The sequence below is a fragment of the Pseudophryne corroboree genome, chromosome 6, assembly GCF_028390025.1.
Source record: "Pseudophryne corroboree isolate aPseCor3 chromosome 6, aPseCor3.hap2, whole genome shotgun sequence".
NCBI classification, from domain to species: Eukaryota; Metazoa; Chordata; class Amphibia; order Anura; family Myobatrachidae; genus Pseudophryne; species Pseudophryne corroboree.
In genome coordinates, this window is record NC_086449.1 from 482,725,907 (window position 1) to 482,745,890 (window position 19,984).

Here is a 19,984-nt window from a genome sequence, read left to right on the forward strand (position 1 = left end):
CAACTCACCTGCGTGCAGGAGGATTGAAGTTTTAGGCTACTGGACACTGAGCTCCAGAGGGAGTCGGAACACAGGTCAGCCTGGGGTTCGTCCCGGAGCCGCGCCGCCGATCCCCCTTACAGACGCTGAAGAAAGACGGCGGAACGGAGGTCCGGAAACAGGCGGCAGAAGACTTCACAGTCTTCAGAGAGGTAGCGCACAGCACTGCAGCTGTGCGCCATTGTTGCTACACGGCTCACTGACACGGTCACGGAGGGTGCAGGGCGCTGCTGGGGGCGCCCTGGGCAGCAATATAAATACCTATTTGGCAAATAAATACATCACATATAGCCATTAAGGCTATATGTATGTATTTAACCCAGGCCAGTTTTCCTAATAACCGGGAGAAAAGCCCGCCGTGAAAGGGGCGGAGCTTATTCTCCTCAGCACTCAGCGCCATTTTCCTGACCAGCTCCGCTGGTGAGGAAGGCTCCCACTCTCCCCTGCACTACAGAAACAGGGTTAAAGAGAAGGGGGGCATAAATTGGCGATATAATTATATATTAAGAGCCCATATATAGAAACAACACCTTCTAGGGTTGTTATATACATTATGGCGCTTTTGGTGTGTGCTGGCAAACTCTCCCTCTGTCTCCCCAAAGGGCTAGTGGGTCCTGTCCTCTATCAGAGCATTCCCTGTATGTGTGTGCTGTAGGTCGGTACGTGTGTGTCGACATGTATGAGGAAAATGTTGGTGAGGAGTCGGAGAAAATTGCCTGTAATGGTGATGTCACTCTCTAGGGAGTCGACACCAGAATGGATGGCTTACTTATGGAATTACGTGATAATGTCAACACGCTGCAAGCCGGTTGACGACATGAGACAGCCGGCGGACAAATTAGTATCGGTCCAGGCGTCTCAGACACCGTCAGGGGCTTGTAAAAACGCCCATTTACCTCAGTCGGTCGACAGACACTGACACGGACACTGACCCCAGTGTCGACGGTGAAGAAACAAACGTATTTTTCCTTTAGGGCCACAAGTTACATGTTAAGGGCAATGAAGGAGGTGTTACGTATTTCTGATACCACAAGTACCACAAATAAGGGTATTTTGTAGGGTGGGAATAAACTACTTGTAGTTTTGCCTGAATCAGATAAATTAAATGAAGTGTGTGATGATACGTGGGGTTCCTCCGACAGAAAGTTATGGGCGGTATACCCTTTTTCCCGCCAGTAGTAAGGGCGAGTTGGAAAACACACCTTAGGGTGGACAAGGCGCTCACACGCTTATAAAAAACATGGCGTTACCGTTTCCAGATACGGCCGCCCTCAAGGAGCCAGCTGATAGGAAGCTGGAAAATATCATAACAGTATATACACACATACTGGTGTTGTACTACGACCAGCAATCGCCTCAGCCTGGATGTGCAGCGCTGAGGGGGCTTGGTCGGATTTCCTGACTGAAAATTTTGATACCCTTGACAGGGACAGGATTTTATTGTCTATAGAGCATTTTAAGGATGCATTTCTATATATGTGTGATGCGCAGAGGCATATTTGCATTCTGGCATCAAGAGTAAATGTGATGTACATATCTGCCAGACGAAGACACGACAATGGTCAGGTGAGGCAGATTCCAGACGGCATATGGAAGTATTGCCGTATAAAGGGGCGGTCCATTGGACCTGGTGGCCATGGCAACAGCTGAAAAATCCACCTTTTGTTACCCCGAGTCACATATTGGCAGAAAAGGGCACAGTCTTTTCAGTCTCAGTCCTTTCGTCCCCATACGGGCAGGCGGGCGAAGGCCAGTCATATCTGCCCAGGGGGAGAGGAAAGGGAAGAAGACTGCAGCAAGCAGCTCATTCCCAGGAACAGAAGCTCCTCACGGCTTCTGCCAAGTCCGCAGCATAACGCTGGGGCCGTACAAGCGGACTCAGGTGCGGTAGGGGGTCATCTCAAGAGTTTCAGCAACACTCGCAAGGGAACTCCGGGATCCTACATGTAATATCCCAGGTGTACATTGGAAATTCGAGACGTCTCCCCCTCACACAATTCACAGGCTGTATTCCCAGCAGGTGATAATCAAAGTACCCTTCTTACAACAAGGAAGGGGGTAGTATTCCACACTATATTGTGGTACTGAAGCCAACCGGCTCGGTGAGATCTGAAATATTTGAACACTTACATACAAGCGTTCAAATCAAGATGGAGTCACTCGGAGCAGTGATAAGCGAACCAGGAAGAAGGGGACGATATGATGTCACTGGATATCAGGGACGTTTGCCTACAGGTCCAAATTTGCCCTTCTCACCAAGGGTACTTCAGGTTCCTGGTACAGAACTGTCACTATCAGTTCAGACGCTGCCGTTTGGATTGTCCACGGCGCCCCGGGTCTTTACCAAGGTAATGGCCGGAATGAGGATTTTTCTTAAAAGAAACATGGACGCTTTCCTGATAAGGGCAAGGTCCAGAGAACAGTTGGAGGTCGGAGTAGCACTATCTTAAGTAGTTCTACGACAGCACGAGTGGATTCTAAATATTCCAAAATCGCAGCTTTTTCCGACGACATGTCTACTGTTCCTAGGGAAGATTCTGGACACAGTCCAGAAAAACGTGTTTCTCCCAGTGGAGAAAACCAGGGAGTTATCCGAGCTAATCGGGATCCTCCTAAAACCAGGAAAAGTGTCAGTGCATCATTGCACAAGAGTCCTGGTAAAAATGGTGGCTTATTACGAAGCAATTCCATTCGGCAGATTTCCCGCAAGAACTCTTCAGTGGGATCTGCTGGACAAATGGTCCGGATCGCATCCTCAGATGCATCAGCGGATAACCCTATATCCAAGGAAAAGGGTGTCTCTCCTGTGGTAATTACAGAGTGCTCATCTTCTAGAGGGCCGCAGATTCGGCATTCAGGATTGGATGCCGGTGACCACGGAGGCCAGCCTGAGAGGCTGGGGAACAGTCACACAGGGAAAAAAAATTTCCAGGGAAGTGTGATTAAGTCTGGAGAATTCTCTCCGCATAAATAAGCTTAGAGCAAATTTATAATGCTCTAAACTTAGCTAGACCTCTGCTTCAAGGTCAGCCGGTATTGATCCAGTGGGATAACATCACGGCAGTCGCCCACGTAAACAGAAGGGCGGCACAAGAAGCAGGAGGGCAGTGAAAACTGCAAGGATTTTTCGCTAGGCGGAAAATCATGTGATAGCACTGTCAGCAGTGTTCTTTCCGGGAGTGGACGACTGGGAAGCAGACTTCCTCAGCAGGCATGACCTCCACCCGGGAGAGTGGAAACTTCATAGGGAAGTTTTTCAACATGATTGTGGACCGTTGGCAAAGACCAAAGGTGGACATGATGGCGTCCCGCCCGAACAAAAAACGGGACAGGTATTCCGCCAGGTCATGAGACCTTCAGGCGATAGCTGTGGATGTTCTGGTAACACCGTGGGTGTACCAGTCTGTGTATGTGTTCCCTCCTCTGTTTCTCATAACCAGGGTATTGAGAATTATAAGACATAGAGGAGTATGAACTATACTAGTGGCTCCGGATTGGCCAAGAGGGACTTGGTACCCGGAACTTCAAGAAATGCTCACAGAGGACTAAGGGCCTGGGGAGCTAAGAAGGGACTTGATTCAGCAAGTACCATGTCTATTCCAAGACTTACCGCGGCTGCGTTTGACGGCATGGCGGTTGAATGCCGGATCCTGAGGGGAAAAGGCATTCCATAAGAGGTCATACCTACCTTGGTCAAAGCCAGGAAGGAGGTGACCGCACAACGTCATCACCACATGTGGTGAAAATATGTTGCGTGGGTGAGGCCAGGAAGGCTCCACGACGGAAATTCAACTAGGTCGATTTCTACACTTCCTGAAAACAGGAGTGTTTTGGACCTCAAATTGGGGTTCATTAACATTTAAATTTCGGCCCTGTAGATTTTCTTCCAGAAAGAATTGACTTCAGTTCCTGAAGTCCAGATTGTAAAGGATGTATTGCATATACAGCTTTTTTGTGCCCCTAGGGGCACCGTGAGATCTCAACATAGTGTTGGGATTTCTTAAAATCATATTGGTTTGAACCACTCAAATCTGTGGATTTGAAATATCTCACTAGGAAAGTGACCATGCTGTTGACAAATATCTCACATGGGAAGTGACCATGTTGTTAGCCCTGGCCTCGGCCAGGCGATTGTCAGAATGGGCGGCTTTGTCTTACAAAAGCCCATATTAAAATTTTCCATTTGAACAGGACAGAACTGGGACTCGTCTCCAGTTTCTTCATAAAGGGGTGTCAGCGTTTTCACCTGAAACAACCTCTTGTGGTGCCTGCGGCTACTAGGGACTTGGAGGACTCCAAGTTACTAGACGTGGTCAGGGCCCTAAAATATATATATATATATATATATATATATATATATATATATATATATATATATATATATATATATATATATATATATATATATATATATATATATATATATATAGTTAGGACGGCTGGAGTCAGAAAGTCTGACTTGCTGTTTATACTGTATACACCCAACAAGCTGGGTGCTCATGCGTCTAAGCAGTCTATTGCACGCTGGATTTGTAGTACAATTCAGCTTGCACATTCTGTGGCAGGCCTGCCACAGACGAAATATGTAGATGCCCATTCCACAAGGAAGGTGGGCTCATCCTGGGCGGCTGCCCGAGGAGTCTCGGCATTACAACTTTGCCGAGCAGCTACGTGGTCAGGGGAGAACACGTTTGTAAAATTTTACAAATTTTGATACTCTGGCTAAGGAGGACCTGGAGTTCTCTCATTCGGTGCTGCTGAGTCATCCGCACTTTCCCGCCCGTTTGGGAGCTTTGGTATAATCCCCATGGTCCTGACGGAGTCCCCAGCATCCACTAGGACGTTAGAGAAAATAAGAATTTACTTACCGATAATTCTATTTCTCGTAGTCCGTAGTGGATGCTGGGCGCCCATCCCAAGTGCGGATTGTCTGCAATGCTTGTACATAGTTATTGTTACAAAAATCGGGTTATTACTATTGTTGTGAGCCATCTTTTCGGAGGCTACTTCGTTTTGTTATCATACTGTTAACTGGGTTCAGATCACAAGTTGTACGGTGTGATTGGTGTGGCTGGTATGAGTCTTACCCGGGATTCAAGATCCTTCCTTATTGTGTACGCTCGTCCGGGCACAGTACCTAACTGAGGCTTGGAGGAGGGTCATGGGGGGAGGAGCCAGTACACACCATGTGACCTAAAAAGCTTTTTAGATGTGCCCTGTCTCCTGCGGAGCCCGCTATTCCCCATGGTCCTGACGGAGTCCCCAGCATCCACTACGGACTACGAGAAATAGAATTATCGATAAGTAAATTCTTATTATAGCTGCTGTATCTTTAATACTGCGCGTAATTAGTGCCCCCCCTCTCTTTTATAACCCTTTCTGTAGTGTAGTGACTGCAGGGGAGAGACAGGGAGCTTCCCTCCAACGGAGCTGTGAGGGAAAATGGCGCCAGTGTGCTGAGGAGATAAGGCCGCCGATAAGGGGGCGGAGCCTATCTCCCGTTTTTCTATGTATTTTGGCAGGGGTTAAATGCATCCATATAGCCCAGGAGCTATATGTGATGCATTCTTTTGCCATCCAAGGTGTTTATTATTGCGTCTCAGGGCGCTCCCCCCCAGCGCCCTGCACCCTCAGTGACTGGAGTGTGAAGTGTGCTGAGAGCAATGGCGCACAGCTGCAGTGCTGTGCGCTACCTTGTTGAAGACAGGACGTCTTCTGCCGCCGATTTTCCGGACCTCTTCTGCCTTCTGGCTCTGTAAGGGGGGCGGCGGCGCGGCTCTGGGACCCATCCAGGCTGGGCCTGTGATCGTCCCTCTGGAGCTAATGTCCAGTAGCCTAAGAAGCCCAATCCACTCTGCACGCAGGTGAGTTCGCTTCTTCTCCCCTTAGTCCCTCGATGCAGTGAGCCTGTTGCCAGCAGGTCTCACTGAAAATAAAAAACCTAAACTAAAACTTTCACTAAGAAGCTCACGAGAGCCCCTAGTGTGCACCCTTCTCGTTCGGGCACAGAGATCTAACTGAGGCTTGGAGGAGGGTCATAGGGGGAGGAGCCAGTGCACACCACATAGTCCTAAAGCTTTCTTTAGATGTGTCCAGTCTCCTGCGGAGCCGCTATTCCCCATGGTCCTTACGGAGTCCCCAGCATCCACTTAGGACGTTAGAGAAAATTAACAATTCATACTAACAAGTAGAGAGAATTTTTAGTACTGTATACCCTTCCTCTGGAGAGCGGGATACAGGGAGACTCACCACACTTCCATACCCAAGCAAATGTGCTCGTAAGACGCTGAGTGGATTCAGACGCTACTGATGTACACTACCGCTCCTGATAACGGACACTGTCGCTCACTGACTGACACGGACGCTCAGCGACTTCCACGTGTATGCAGACGCTAAGGGCTGCGACTCGGTCTAGGCAGGATCTCTAGTGTACACGACTGCAGCGTCTAAGCTGCGACCAAGTACCCACGTGGTAGCGTCTGAGACGGAAGTGAGGTCATTCAGTTCATGGACAGGAGATGCACGGAAACTGGTCATGAACTCGGAGGGGCGGCCAGGAGAGCATCTGTAACCACCTGTTGACTTAAACTCTAAGGATCGCGGCCTCTACCTAGTCCTGGCACCTATGATCCCTGGAGCGTGTTGCACTCGAGATGTTCAGCGCATCAACACACTAGTCTCCACCAAATCAGTGTAGCTGTGTCCGGACCCCCCTAGTAAGAGGAAATCCATAGACTTACCGTCCCCCCATGCTCCGGCCACAGCCTGGTTACATCTGCTGGACCTGCTAGAACATCCGACACAGACGCCCGTCGAGACAGCACTATTACCGCGAAGGTAAGCGTTGTTGCGACCCGGTGGGGAGTTGTTGGAGCGACTTTTTCCAGTATGCGTTTAGGACGCTGTTAGGAAAAGTCGCTCAAAAAAAGTAAGTCTATAAAAATAACATAATAAAAAGCTTCAGGCTGCTTTAACAGCAGCAGCCCTGTGACCATGCGGCTTCCTGCCGCACCAAGCAAAAAACGGATCTGACTGAGTCAGTGGGCGGGATTATATGGGGAAGTCCCGATGCATCCTGGGACGCCAGAAGCTTGTGACCGTGTTGGTGCCATTTCTGCTGTCGCTCAACCATATCCCAATGTTATCCTGTGGATAATCCTGTGGACCCAGCCAGAGAAATATGACAAATTATTAAACATTGTTGGAGACCAACTTTAAAATCCCTGTTCCATGGAGTTTAGCTTTAATGCTAATTTATGTGGACACAGATAATCCTACACATCCACTTGATAAGCGATTTAGGGGGCAATTCAGACCTGATCGTAGATGTGCAAAAAAATGCACATTTACTATCAAATCCTTAAACATGCAGGTTACGCCCAGCACAGCGTGCCCCTCCAGCAGACATGCAGAAGCATCGCACAGCAGCTATGCTTTCGCATGTTTCAAGTAGCCGCCATGTTTTGGGTCGTAGCGGCTGTATGCAACATCTCGCAGCCATTACACCCTCCCTGCTAATGGTCCAGACATGCCTGAATCAGGCAGAGGCATTTTAACAAGCGAGATGCCATTGCATCTCAATGTGTGCGCACATGCAGTGCTGCTGCACATGCCCACACTTCACTGCCTTCAAGCTGCCGGTCACAGCCACGTCCAGGTCTGAATCTGCCCCTTAGTTTGGTAAAGAATTCAGAACAAGTTCACAATAAGCACTACTGCTATGCAAAGAACAGAGCTTAACATACAGTACACAAAGCCATCATACAAAGACCCCATTGCAGCATGCCGAGCCAAAAATATACGGCCAAGTCTGTAGACATACTATGTACATGCAATGAGTCTAAATAAACCATCCTACAGATGTATGCAAATACATCACCTACCAGACGAAGTACCATAATCCAAAGACAAAACAGGCACATCTTTTGTGACAGACATGTATAGATATGGGGATGTCAATTCAGCATGGTAACTAATCTCCATGACACTTTCAGGACAAAATACCAAACAAGATAACGATCTGTCACAGCTCCCTGTGCAGGGGAAAGTCCTTATTTTAAGGTGAACATGGCTAGGGACAGTGCAGAATCTCTGCTACACCCGTCCCAACGAACAATCATACACTGAGAGATTTATAAGTTGGCCAATCAACAGTTCTCAGGTTACTTTTTCAAAAGAAGTTCAGAAATGGGTGAAACAATTTGCTTATAGTCACTAACTGCCATATAACACTGTTCTGCTAGCTGATTGACCATTTTATAGTAGTTCAAGATGATTATCTTTTATGTACTTCCAAGTCTAAATTAACATACAGCATTGCTGCAATCCTTTCAATTGGCTGTTTACAACCGAATTAAGAGACGCACAGGAGTACACTTCATGGAAATTTATTGCAAATTGCGATTTCTAAGGCACAAAATTCACAATGCCAGTCTCCAGCAGAAATAAGTTTGACCCATGGAAAGGACATTTATACACAACTGGAAGAATAGTACCTCACAAGTCAGAACCCAAGTACCCCACTATCCTATCCTAAATAGCCACCTTTCCTCAAACAATGAAAAAAAAAATGGTATTTAATGAGATAGTGTTGGTGCTAATTAGCCTCTACTTTACACCCTGCAGGAATTGGGGATTGAGGTGTTGGCACGTAAGCATAAAGGAAATGTATATTGCAAACATACCTTTTATCCATTGTAAGATCCATGAGACCCTTTAATTTGAACTCAAAGTCCTCCTGTGCAGTGTCTTCATCAACTTCAGCTCCTGAGGTTAAAAAAGAAAATTTTACACTTGTGCAGCAATATGAAACCACATTATATCTTAAGTGCAAGTAAACTCACCATCCTCTGCAAAGTTGGCAACATCACTAAAACTACTGCAGTGACTCATTGTTTCAATAGAGGAATCATCATCACTGAATGGCTGGATGTTTTTCTGCTTGCCACCTAACAAAAACAGTGTGTTATATTACAAAAACAAACTTATTACAGATCAAAGAGATAAGCAGAGCATAATATAACTCAGTATAAATGCTGTTAAGGAATCCCAATGGTCCAGGTTTTAAGGCACAGGTGACAATTAGTACCTCAGTCATTTGATTAAACCATCTGTGCACAAGCAGGGATATACCCAAAACCTGGACTGTTGTGGTGCCTTGGGAACCGCATTTGGGTACTACTACTATAACCATTTTCATCCAGTACACCCAATGTAGACAAATGCAGAATTTGAAAGCCAGCCGAACTTAGTCGCAGTAAAGGGCATTCACAGATGTAAGTGCTGGGCACATTGCCGTTACCGCATGCAGTAATACCACAACTATCCCCAAAGTACTGTTTAACCTTGGATTTCTGCTCACACTTTAGGAGGATGCAAGCAGAAATCTGCTAGTTGCAGGTCTACAGCATGGGCAATTAAATAGCATTGTGCACTCATCCACAGCGTTTAAACTCTGGATTAAGTGCCCCACCCATAAGAGCAGGATTTTCATCAGATAGGGAAGGAAATTCATTTACATGAAAGAAACTACTCAATATTGGTGCAAAGAATAATCTTTCAGATGAACTGGCTACCTGTTATACCCCTTTCAGACTAGCAAAAGTTTCCCAGGTTATTGACATCAACACGCATCAACTCGGGATTTTGCCTAGTCTGAAAGGGTCCTAAAGCAATATTCTGGGTTGAGTGCCCCAGCATTTTATCCCGGGTCGCAACCTGGGTTGAAGCCAGAATCAACCTAGGATGCATGCACTGTGAATGGGTAAGCCTATTCATGGCAACCCACCACCTGTTCTCTGCATAGAAGGTATAGGATCATCTCCAAGCACCAACTCCCTTTAGCTTCAGCGGTGAAGTCACCAATCCGGCAGTATGCAGTGTCGGGCAGAACCTCTGAAAAGGGTCTCAACCCGGGATGTACCCATGTACAAATTCCCAGGTGCGACCCAGCTATAAGTCTGAAAGGGGCATGCGCTGTACTCAGTTACCTAGACAATGTATATTGGTAATACTTCCTGAAAGGCTATCTTCTGGATGACCAGCAGAGTAACATACCTGACATGGAAAGGAGGGTAATCAGTAAGTGCACATTAAGCACCTGAGAAAAACCCACCTAAAAGATTAAAAACCCTGTAGGTAGATAAAAGCTAGAACTCTATCAATAGGAGATTTGTCAAGACAAGATTTTCAGCCATTACGAAACAGAAATATTGCACCAAGCTAAAACAAGCAATATAACCATAAAACCCAAGAACAGAAGAGCCATGTAACAAATCATTCAATGACCGTTAAGTACTGAGCACACACAAGAATCAAATTCCATAAAACTGTTTCTGGCAAACATATTAAAAAAATATAAAAAAAATGTCAGTGGTTGGTTCTTAAACTAGCTGCCACAGGTTGGTGGTCCAGCATCAGATCAAATTTATAGTCGGTGTTATCAGAAATTTGAGCTGGTGCCTGCCAATCAAAATGTGGACAAACAGAAGCATAACCCTGTTCATCACCACATAGCTGAGCCTGACGACATAAGCACAATTTACTTTTGACCAATGAGTGCTGTGAAGAAAATGCTGAGACTAGCGCACCATAATTCAAAGTATGAAAACCACTGGATTAGGTTTAATTATGGTTAATTATTCTTTCATGGACTACAAGCAAATTCTGCAAAAAAATTACATTATACAGCCATTTCAAACATGGGGCAGATGTATTAAGCCTGGAGAAGAGATAAAGCAGTGATAAGTGCAAGGTGATATCGCACCAGCCAGTCATCTAACTGTTGGCTTCTTTCCAACATGTAAGTCAGACATCAGCTGTCTGCACAGACACCTTTATCTTTCCTATGGCTACCAGAAGCATGAGTAAGCAGTGTGATGATTTGCAAAATAAACATTTGCTTTGAAAATTACTAAGATAGCTTTTGTAAAAATAAAAGCAAATCTGCAAATTGTAAATACACATGGCTCATGCAAACAAATTTTAGAATCTTTAGATGAATCATTTTATGCCCACAAAGTAGCCTGTCAACTGTAAATATCACTCAAGTGTGCAGAACATTAAGAGGGAATCAATTTGCTGCAGTAACTTAACAGACTGACCCCTCCCACTACCCAGTGCTATTCAATTAGCCCCCGAAGCACTGCCGCTGGCAGCTCACATCAAGGATTTTTTTCTCCACACGGCCTCAGCAGGCTCCTAAAAAAATAAATAAGTAGCCAGTTTCCATAAGCTAGCTGTGGACAGTTTCATGACCTTACCAAATTCTTTGGGGGAAAATAAGAATTTACTCACCGGTAATTCTATTTCTCGTAGTCCGTAGTGGATGCTGGGAACTCCGTAAGGACCATGGGGAATAGCGGGCTCCGAAGGAGGCTGGGCACTCTAGAAAGATCTTAGACTACCTGGTGTGCACTGGCTCCTCCCACTATGACCCTCCTCCAAGCCTCAGTTAGGTACTGTGCCCGGACGAGCGTACACAATAAGGAAGGATTTTGAATCCCGGGTAATACTCATACCAGCCACACCAATCACACCGTACAACTCGTGATATGAAACACAGTTAACAGTATGAAACAATAGAGCCTCTCAACAGATGGCTCAACAATAACCCGATTTAGTTAACCATAACTATGTACAAGTATTGCAGATAAACCGCACTTGGGATGGGCGCCCAGCATCCACTACGGACTACGAGAAATAGAATTACCGGTGAGTAAATTCTTATTTTCTCTGACGTCCTAGTGGATGCTGGGAACTCAGTAAGGACCATGGGGATTATACCAAAGCTCCCAAACGGGCGGGAGAGTGCGGATGACTGCAGCACTGAATGAGAGAACTCCAGGTCCTCCTCAGCCAGGGTATCAAATTTGTAGAATTTTTGCAAACGCGTTTGCCCCTGACCAAGTAGCTGCTCGGCAAAGTTGTAAAGCCGAGACCTCTCGGGCAGCCGCCCAAGATGAGCCCACCTTCCTTGTGGAATGGGCATTGACAGATTTTGGCTGTGGCAGGCCTGCCACAGTATGTGCAAGCTGAATTGTACTACAAACCAACGAGCAATAGTCTGCTTAGAAGCAGGAGCACCCAGCTTGTTAGGTGCATATAGGATAAACAGCGAGTCAGATTTTCTGACTCTAGCCGTTCTGGAAACATATTTTCAGTGCCCTGACAACGTCTAGCAACTTGGAGTCCTCCAAGTCCCTAGTAGCCTAGGCACCACAATAGGCTGGTTCAGGTGAAACGCTGACACCACCTTTGGGAGAAACTGGGGACGAGTCCTCAATTCTGCCCTATCCATATGGAAAATCAAATAAGGGCTTTTACAAGACAAAGCCGCCAACTTTGATACTCGCCTGGCAGAAGCCAAGGCCAATAACATAACCACCTTCCACGTGAGATATTTCAGATCCACGGTTTTTAGTGGTTCAAACCAATGTGATTTTAAGAAACTCAACACCACGTTGAGATCCCAAGGTGCCACAGGAGGCACAAACGGGGGCTGACTCTGCAGCACTCCTTTTATAAATGTCTGAACTTCAGGTACTGAAGCTAGTTCTTTTTGAAAGAAAAATCGACAGAGCCGAGATCTGTACCTTAATGGAACCCAATTTAAGGCCCATAGTCACTCCTGCTTGCAGGAAATGCAGAAATCGACCTAGTTGAAATTCCTCTGTTGGGGCCCTTTCGGCTTCACACCATGCAACATATTTTCGCCATATGCGGTGATAATGAGTTGCTGTAACCTCTTTCCTGGCTTTAGTAAGCGTAGGAATGACTTCCTCCGGAATGCCCTTTTCCTTCAGGATCCGGCGTTCAAACCGCCATGCCGACAAACGCAGCCGCGGTAAGTCTTGGAACAGACAGGGCCCCTGCTGCCGCAGGTCCTGTCTGAGTGGCAGAGGCCATGGGTCCTCTGATATAAATTCTTGAAGTTCTGGGTACCAAGCTCTTCTTGGCCATCCACGAGTATCGTTCTTACTCCTCGCCTTCTTATTATTCTCAGTACCTTTGGTATGAGAGGCAGAGGGGAGAACACAAACCGACTGGTACACCCACGGTGTTACCAGAGCGTCCATAGCTATCGCCTGAGGGTCCCTTGACCCGGTGCAATATCTTTTATAGCTTTTTGTTGAGGCGGGACGCCATCATGTCCACCTGTGGCCTTTCCCAATGGTGTACAATCCTATTGGAAGACTTCTGGAGGAAGTCCCCATTCTCCCGGGTGGAGGTCGTGTCTGTTGAGAAGATCTGCTTCCCAGTTGTCCACTCCGGGAATGAACACTGCTGACAGTGCTAACACATGATTTTCCGCCTATCGGAGAATCCTTGTGGCTTCTGCCATCGCCATCCTGCTTCTTGTGCCGCCCTGTTGGTTTACATGGGCGACTGCCGTGATGTTGTCTGATTGGATCAGTACCGGCTGGTTTTGAAGCAGAGGCCTTGCCGGCCTCAGGGCATTGTAAATGGCCCTCAGGTCCAGAATATTTATGTGTAGGGAAATAACCTGACTTGACCAAAGTCCCTGGAAATTTCTTCCCTGTGTGACTGCCTCCCAGCCTCAAAGGCTGGAATCCATGGTCACTAGGACCTAGTCCTGTATGCCGAACCTGCGGCCCTCTTGAAGATGGGCACTCTGCAGCCACCACAGTAGAGATACCCTGGTCCTTGGAGACAGGGTTATCAGCCTATGCATCGGAAGATGCGATCCGGACCACTTGTCCAACAGGTCCCTCTGAAAAGTTCTTGTATGGAACCTGCCTAATGGGATTGCTTCGTAGGAAGCTACCATTTTTCCCAGGACTCGCGTGCAATGATGCACCGCTACCTATTTTGGCTTCAGGAGGTCTCTGACTAGAGATGACAACTCCTTGGCTTTCTCCTCCGGGAGAAACACTATTTCTGGTTTATGTCCAGAACCATCCCCAGGAACAGTAGACGTGTCATAGGAACCAGCTGTGACTTTGGACTGTTTAGAATCCAACCATGCTGTTGTAGCCCTTTCCAAAATAGTGCTACCCCGACTACCAACTGCTCCTTGGACTTCGCCCTTATAACGAGATTGTCCAAGTACGGGATAATTACAACTCCCTTTTTTTTTGAAGGAGTATCAACATTTCGGCCATTACCTTGATAAAACACCCTCGGTGCCATGTACAGTCCAAACGGCAGTGTCTGGACTTGGTAATGGTAATCCTGTACCACAAATCTGAGGTACTCCTGGCGAGGATGGTAAATGGGGACATGCAGGTAAGCATCCTTGATGTCCCAGGATACCATGTAATCCCCCTCGTCCAGGCTTGGAATAACCGCCCTGAGCGATTCCATCTTGAACTTGAATTTTTGTGTTCAAGGATTTTAAATATAAAATGGGTCACACCGAACCATGCGGTTTCGGTACCCCAACCCGTGTGGAATAGTAACCCCGTCCTTGTTGAAGTAGGGGCACCTTGAGTATTACCTGCTGGGAATACCGCTTATTAATTGCCTCTAGCACAGCCTCCCTGCCTGAGGGAGTTGTCAGCAAGGCATATTTTAGGAAACGGCTGGGGGGAGACATCTCGAATTCCAGCTTGTACCCCTGAAATACTACTTGAAAGAAACCGGGATCCACCTGTGAGCGAGCCCACTAATTGCTGAAATTTTTGAGACGGCCCCCCACCGTACCTGGCTACACCTGTGGAGCACCCGCGTCATGGTGTGGCCTCACAGGAGGCGGGGGAAGAATCTTGATTCTGGGAACAGGCTGACTGGTGCAGCTTTTTTCCCTCTACCCTTGTCTCTGTACAGAAAGGAAGCGCCATTTGACCCGCTTGCTTTTCTGAAGCCGAAAGGACTGTACCTTTGTCTGTGAGGAAACCTGAGGTAAAATTATTTCTTCCCAGCAGTTGCTGTGGATACGAGGTCCCAGAGACCATCCCCAAATAATTCCTCACCCTTATAAGGCTCTCTATGCGCTTTTTAAGTCAGCATCACCTGTCCAGTGACAGGTCTCTAATACCTTCCTGACAGAATGGACATTACATTTATTTTGGATGCCAGCCGACAAAATATCCCTCTGTGCATCCCCCATATATAAGACGACGTCTTTAATATGTTTTTATGTTTGCCAACTAGTATCCCTGTTTGACAGGGTCACCGACCACGCTGCAGCAGCACTATCTGCAGGTCTCAGTCTAGTACCTGAGTGTGTAAATACAGACTTCAGGATAGCCTCCTGTTTTTTATCAACAGGTACCTATTAAAGTGGCCGTATCCTAAGACGGCAGTGCCACCTTTTTTGACAAACGTGTGAGCGCCTTATCCACCCTAGGGGATATCTCCCAGCGTAACTTATCCACCTGGCGGGAAAGGGTACGCCATCAGTAACTTTTTATAAATTACCAGTTTCTTAACGGGGGAACCCACGCTTTCACACACTTCATTTATTCATCTGATGGGGGAACAAAATACTGCCTGTTTTTTTCTCCTCAAACCTAAAACCCATTTTTAGAGGTGCTTGGGTTAAAGTCAGAAATGTATAACATTTTTTATTGCCGGGATCACGTCACGGATGTTCCTAGTGGATTGTGTATATATCTCCACCTTGTCGACACTGGAGTCAGACTCCGTGTCGACATCTGTGTCTGCCATCTGAGAGAGCGGGCGTTTTTGAGCCCCTGATGGCCTTTGAGACGCCTGGGCAGGCGCGGGCTGCGAAGCCGGCTGTCCCACAGCTGTTACGTCATCCACCCTTTTATGTAAGGAGTTGACACTGTCTGTTAATACCTTTCACCTATCCATCCACTCTGGTGCCAGCCCCACAGGGGGCGACATCACATATATCGGCCTCTGTTCTGTCACCATATAAGCCTCCTCATTCAACATGTCGACAGCCGTACCGACACACCGCAGACACAGGGAATGCTCTAAACGAGGACAGGACCCACAAAAGCCCTTTGGGGGGACAGAGTAAGAGTATGCCAGCACACACCAGAGCGCTATATATATATATATATATATATATATATATATATATATATATATATATATATATATATATATATATATATATATATATATATATACACACACACAGGGACTAACTGAGTTATGTCTCTAATAGCTTTTATATAATATACTGTATACAGTGCCAATTTTAATGCCCCCCCTCTCTTTTCCCTTTTACTGTGCAGGGAAGAGCCAGGGAGCTTCCCTCCAGCCGAGCTGTGAGGGAAAAATGGCGCCAGTGTGCTGAGGAGATAGGCTCCGCCCCTTTTTCGCAGCCTACTCTCCCGTTTTTTATGGAATTCTGGCAGGGGTATTTACCTCATATATAGCCCCTGGGGCCATATATTGAGGTATTTTAGCCAGCCAAGGTGTTTTTATTCAGATGTATTTGGACCTTTTTTGGGGAGCTGCATCTGCGGTATTATTCTTGAAATCTTCCAATCAGCTGACACCGGCATCACGCCGGAGTACATCTCGGAGGACACAGCAGGACACAGGAACGCTGCCAGCCCTGGACTCAGCGGTACTCGGAAGCACCGCCAGCATTACCAACCACCATCAGCCGCGGACGAACAACATCGGAACCGCAGTGCTCATAGCGGCGTCCAGCGGCTTTTCAATTGGCACCCGGCGATTCCTGCAATCAGTGAGCTCCACAGCACTGAAGTTTAGCACAGGGAAAGGTAGGAATTCATGGACATTCAGCAGCAATAAAGTGTTGCCGGCTACCTCCTCTTCCACATTCACTCAAAAGAGTGTAAACATTTTAATATTAACAATTTTTTCTTTTTACAGGTACCGCTTTACTTTTATATTCACTTTTATATTCACGTCTTTTATTTAACATTTCATCAAACATCCCTAGTGCTTTCTTTTAAACATCATAAAAAGGTGTTTTTATTGCTGCCTCAGGGCGCCCCCCCCCCTCAGTGACCGGAGTGTGAAGTGTGTGAGAGGAGCAATGGCGCACAGCTGCAGTGCTGTGCGCTACCTTGGTGAAGACAGTCTTCATGCCGCCGATTTTCCGGACCATCTTCTTGCTTCTGGCTCTGTAAGGGGGACGGCGGCGCGGCTCCGGGACCGAACATCAAGGCTGGGCCTGCGGTCGATCCCTCTGGAGCTAATGGTGTCCAGTAGCCTAAGAAGCCCAATCCGGCTGCAAGCAGGCGAGTTCGCTTCTTCTCCCCTTAGTCCCTCGCTGCAGTGAGCCTGTTGCCAGCAGGTCTCACTGAAAATAACAAATTCTAAGACTATAACTTTCTAAGAGCTCAGGAGAGCCCCTAGTGTGCATCCAACATCGGCCGGGCACGAAATCTAACTGAGGCTTGGAGGAGGGTCATAGTGGGAGGAGCCAGTGCACACCAGGTAGTCTAAGATCTTTCTAGAGTGCCCAGCCTCCTTCGGAGCCCGCTATTCCCCATGGTCCTTACGGAGTTCCCAGCATCCACTAGGACGTCAGAGAAATTCTATTGTTTTCTCCTGTGGCAGCCAGTGTTTGTGCCATTTAGATGCCAGTTAGCTGTGGGGGTGACATTTCTTCTTGCAACTTCTTGAGTTGGGAGAAGAAATGTGTGCCAAGTTAGCACTATCTGCATCCAAGCAGGCATTTGGATGCACAAATCAGGAATTTAGACGGGTTTAGCAGTTTTATGCAACAGAACCCTGTTTGGGGTGTGACAAGCATAATATGCATGGGGCACCCAGGCAATTGAATTGTGACTGGGTGTCTAAACATCTCACCGACAGGGAAAATAGACACCCAAAACAAAAAGAATCACCCCCAATGTGTACTCACCAGAAAAAAAATTGTCTCAAAAAACTGGCTATAATTGAATAACCCAAAGCAAAATACAAAAAAAAGCCATTTTTTGTGCCCATGAAATTATCGGGGCTAACAGACTACCTAAAGATCTACTATAGACTAGTTCTACACAGTCACAAATTTGCCTGGTTATGAACCTTGAGTAATTATAAAGGCACAATGCTTTAAACAAAAGTTGATAGGCAAGGTCTGTTTGCGTCAACCACTGACCTACCAAATAAGTGGGGTGGAATTCATGTAGAGCAGCACCTCTAGAGTCAACCTAACCCTGTACACTAGATGCTACTATTGTCACTAATGTCTTGATGGAATAAATTAATAGAAGTCATCTGCCTTTGTGAAATAAGACTATGAAACATTATAATCATTGGCAAAACATCCTCAAATTTACAATGTAAGCAGAGGTGACAACCACCACTACTTATGCCTGGCAAATAAACGGTTTTAAAGGAGAAAAGACATTTGACTGAATGTTCCAGTTATGTGCTTAATTCAAATACCCCTGTCAACAGAAGGTCTATGGTACAGCTATAACCACTGTTTAAGTACATACACATTTATTTAATCAGAAAAAAGCAAACCAAAACATCTCATGTTTGCCTAAGTGGATACCAACAAGTAAAAACTGTACCAAATACTAAATTTAGTGTTGTGTTTGAGTACTACAGGTCCCGAATACAGCTTGTGTTTTTCCGTATAGGATCATCATACCAAGTTGCCCCATGTCTGTCGCAGCATAGCTCTGCCCTTATCCCCTGCCAATGTGTTGTGCAGCTAAAGGGGAAAAAAATTTCGTAGTCAAGTTTTGACTGAAAGATCCCAGATGCTTTTGATAGTATATGGTCTGCACTTGCTATTTCAGAGTTATGGGATGTGCTGCCATACTGTGCTTTCATAGGGTTCATGTGCTTGTTGCCATTTGGATGAAGTACTGTGATCCATCCAAGGGTTGCTTCACTGTTGTGGCCAAAAAAGGTTAGGAAAAAAGCTAAAGAGAAAGTTGTTCCTATATTTCTCACCAAAATGATTACTTGCCACTGCCACACTGAGTTTGTCTCATTAACCATCTTCACCATTTTTCCCCCAAAACATCATTACAACTGCAGAAACTTAACTTATCCCCTGCCACTATGTTATGCAGCTATATGGGATCCACACCCCTAGAGAAGAGGACTGCTGACAAAAATGAATGTACCAAACAGGTAAGATGCCAGACCACAGGTGAATACATTATAAATCTATAACTGGAGTATTCAACATGACTGCACCCTGCTGCTGTGGAACAAATTCATATCATGCCCACTGGTTCAGCATGCCACAACAGCTGGAAGGTATAGTTCCACAACAGCTGGAGCACTGCATGTTGAATACCCCTGACTATGATGTTATACACTAGAGTGAAATTTGGTTTGCAAACAAACTGTTCAGGAGATTTAGGGGTATATTCAATTGAAGTCGAAAAGATGGCAGCTTTCGACTTTTTTTTAGGTCGGAAGGGGATCCAACCTATTCAATATTTGACAAGTTGAAAAATCAGACTTGTCGAAAAGCACGTGGATTGGCGGAATAGCTGTCGATCCACGTGCTTGTGTCGAAAACAGGGCAAAACAGACAGGTTTTGGTCCCCTTTTCGACCATCTAGGTCCAACATCAAAAGATGTCAGACTGAGATGTGGACCCAGAGGGAAGAGGGGGGGGGGGAGCCGCAGGGAGACGGGTGACTGCCGTTGGCAGCCAGAGGAGAACAGCGTTACAGCACAGCGCTGCAGCAGGATGACACGCCCAGGATGTAAATCCGTGTATCAGAGCGACAAAGCATCAGGTGTCTGCCGGCAGATATGGTGTGCTGCTATACAATCAACTAGTTTCGCCTGTCTAAGCAGGCTTCATCAGGATAATTAAGTGCACCTTGTGTCCTGTTTTTATATCTCCCTCTGATGCCGGTTTCCATGGAGACAGATAATCATTTCCGCCCTTCATCTATATAATGTCATGGCTGCCGCCTCGTTTAAACCATTTGGCTCTTATTACTTCTGCCCTTCGTTCATACTTTCCTCCCTCGCTGGCCACATCACTTCCGCCCTCGCTCCTTCCGTGCTCCGTTTTCTGATGCCACGGTTACCGATGTTTGGACAT

General features: G+C 46.5%; 1 protein-coding gene across 2 annotated transcripts in view; it reads right to left on the reverse strand.

Annotated features, from left to right (window-relative positions):
- IFRD1 (interferon related developmental regulator 1) overlaps window positions 1–19,984 on the reverse strand; it is a 106,776-nt gene that overhangs the window by 61,373 nt on the left and 25,419 nt on the right. For both annotated transcript variants that reach the window (XM_063927276.1, XM_063927277.1), the window contains exons 2-3: window positions 8,883–8,987; window positions 8,724–8,805 (exon numbers count right to left, since the gene is read on the reverse strand). In XM_063927276.1, the coding sequence (XP_063783346.1) occupies window positions 8,724–8,805; window positions 8,883–8,987 (187 nt within the window). The remainder of the gene's footprint in view (window positions 1–8,723; window positions 8,806–8,882; window positions 8,988–19,984) is intronic.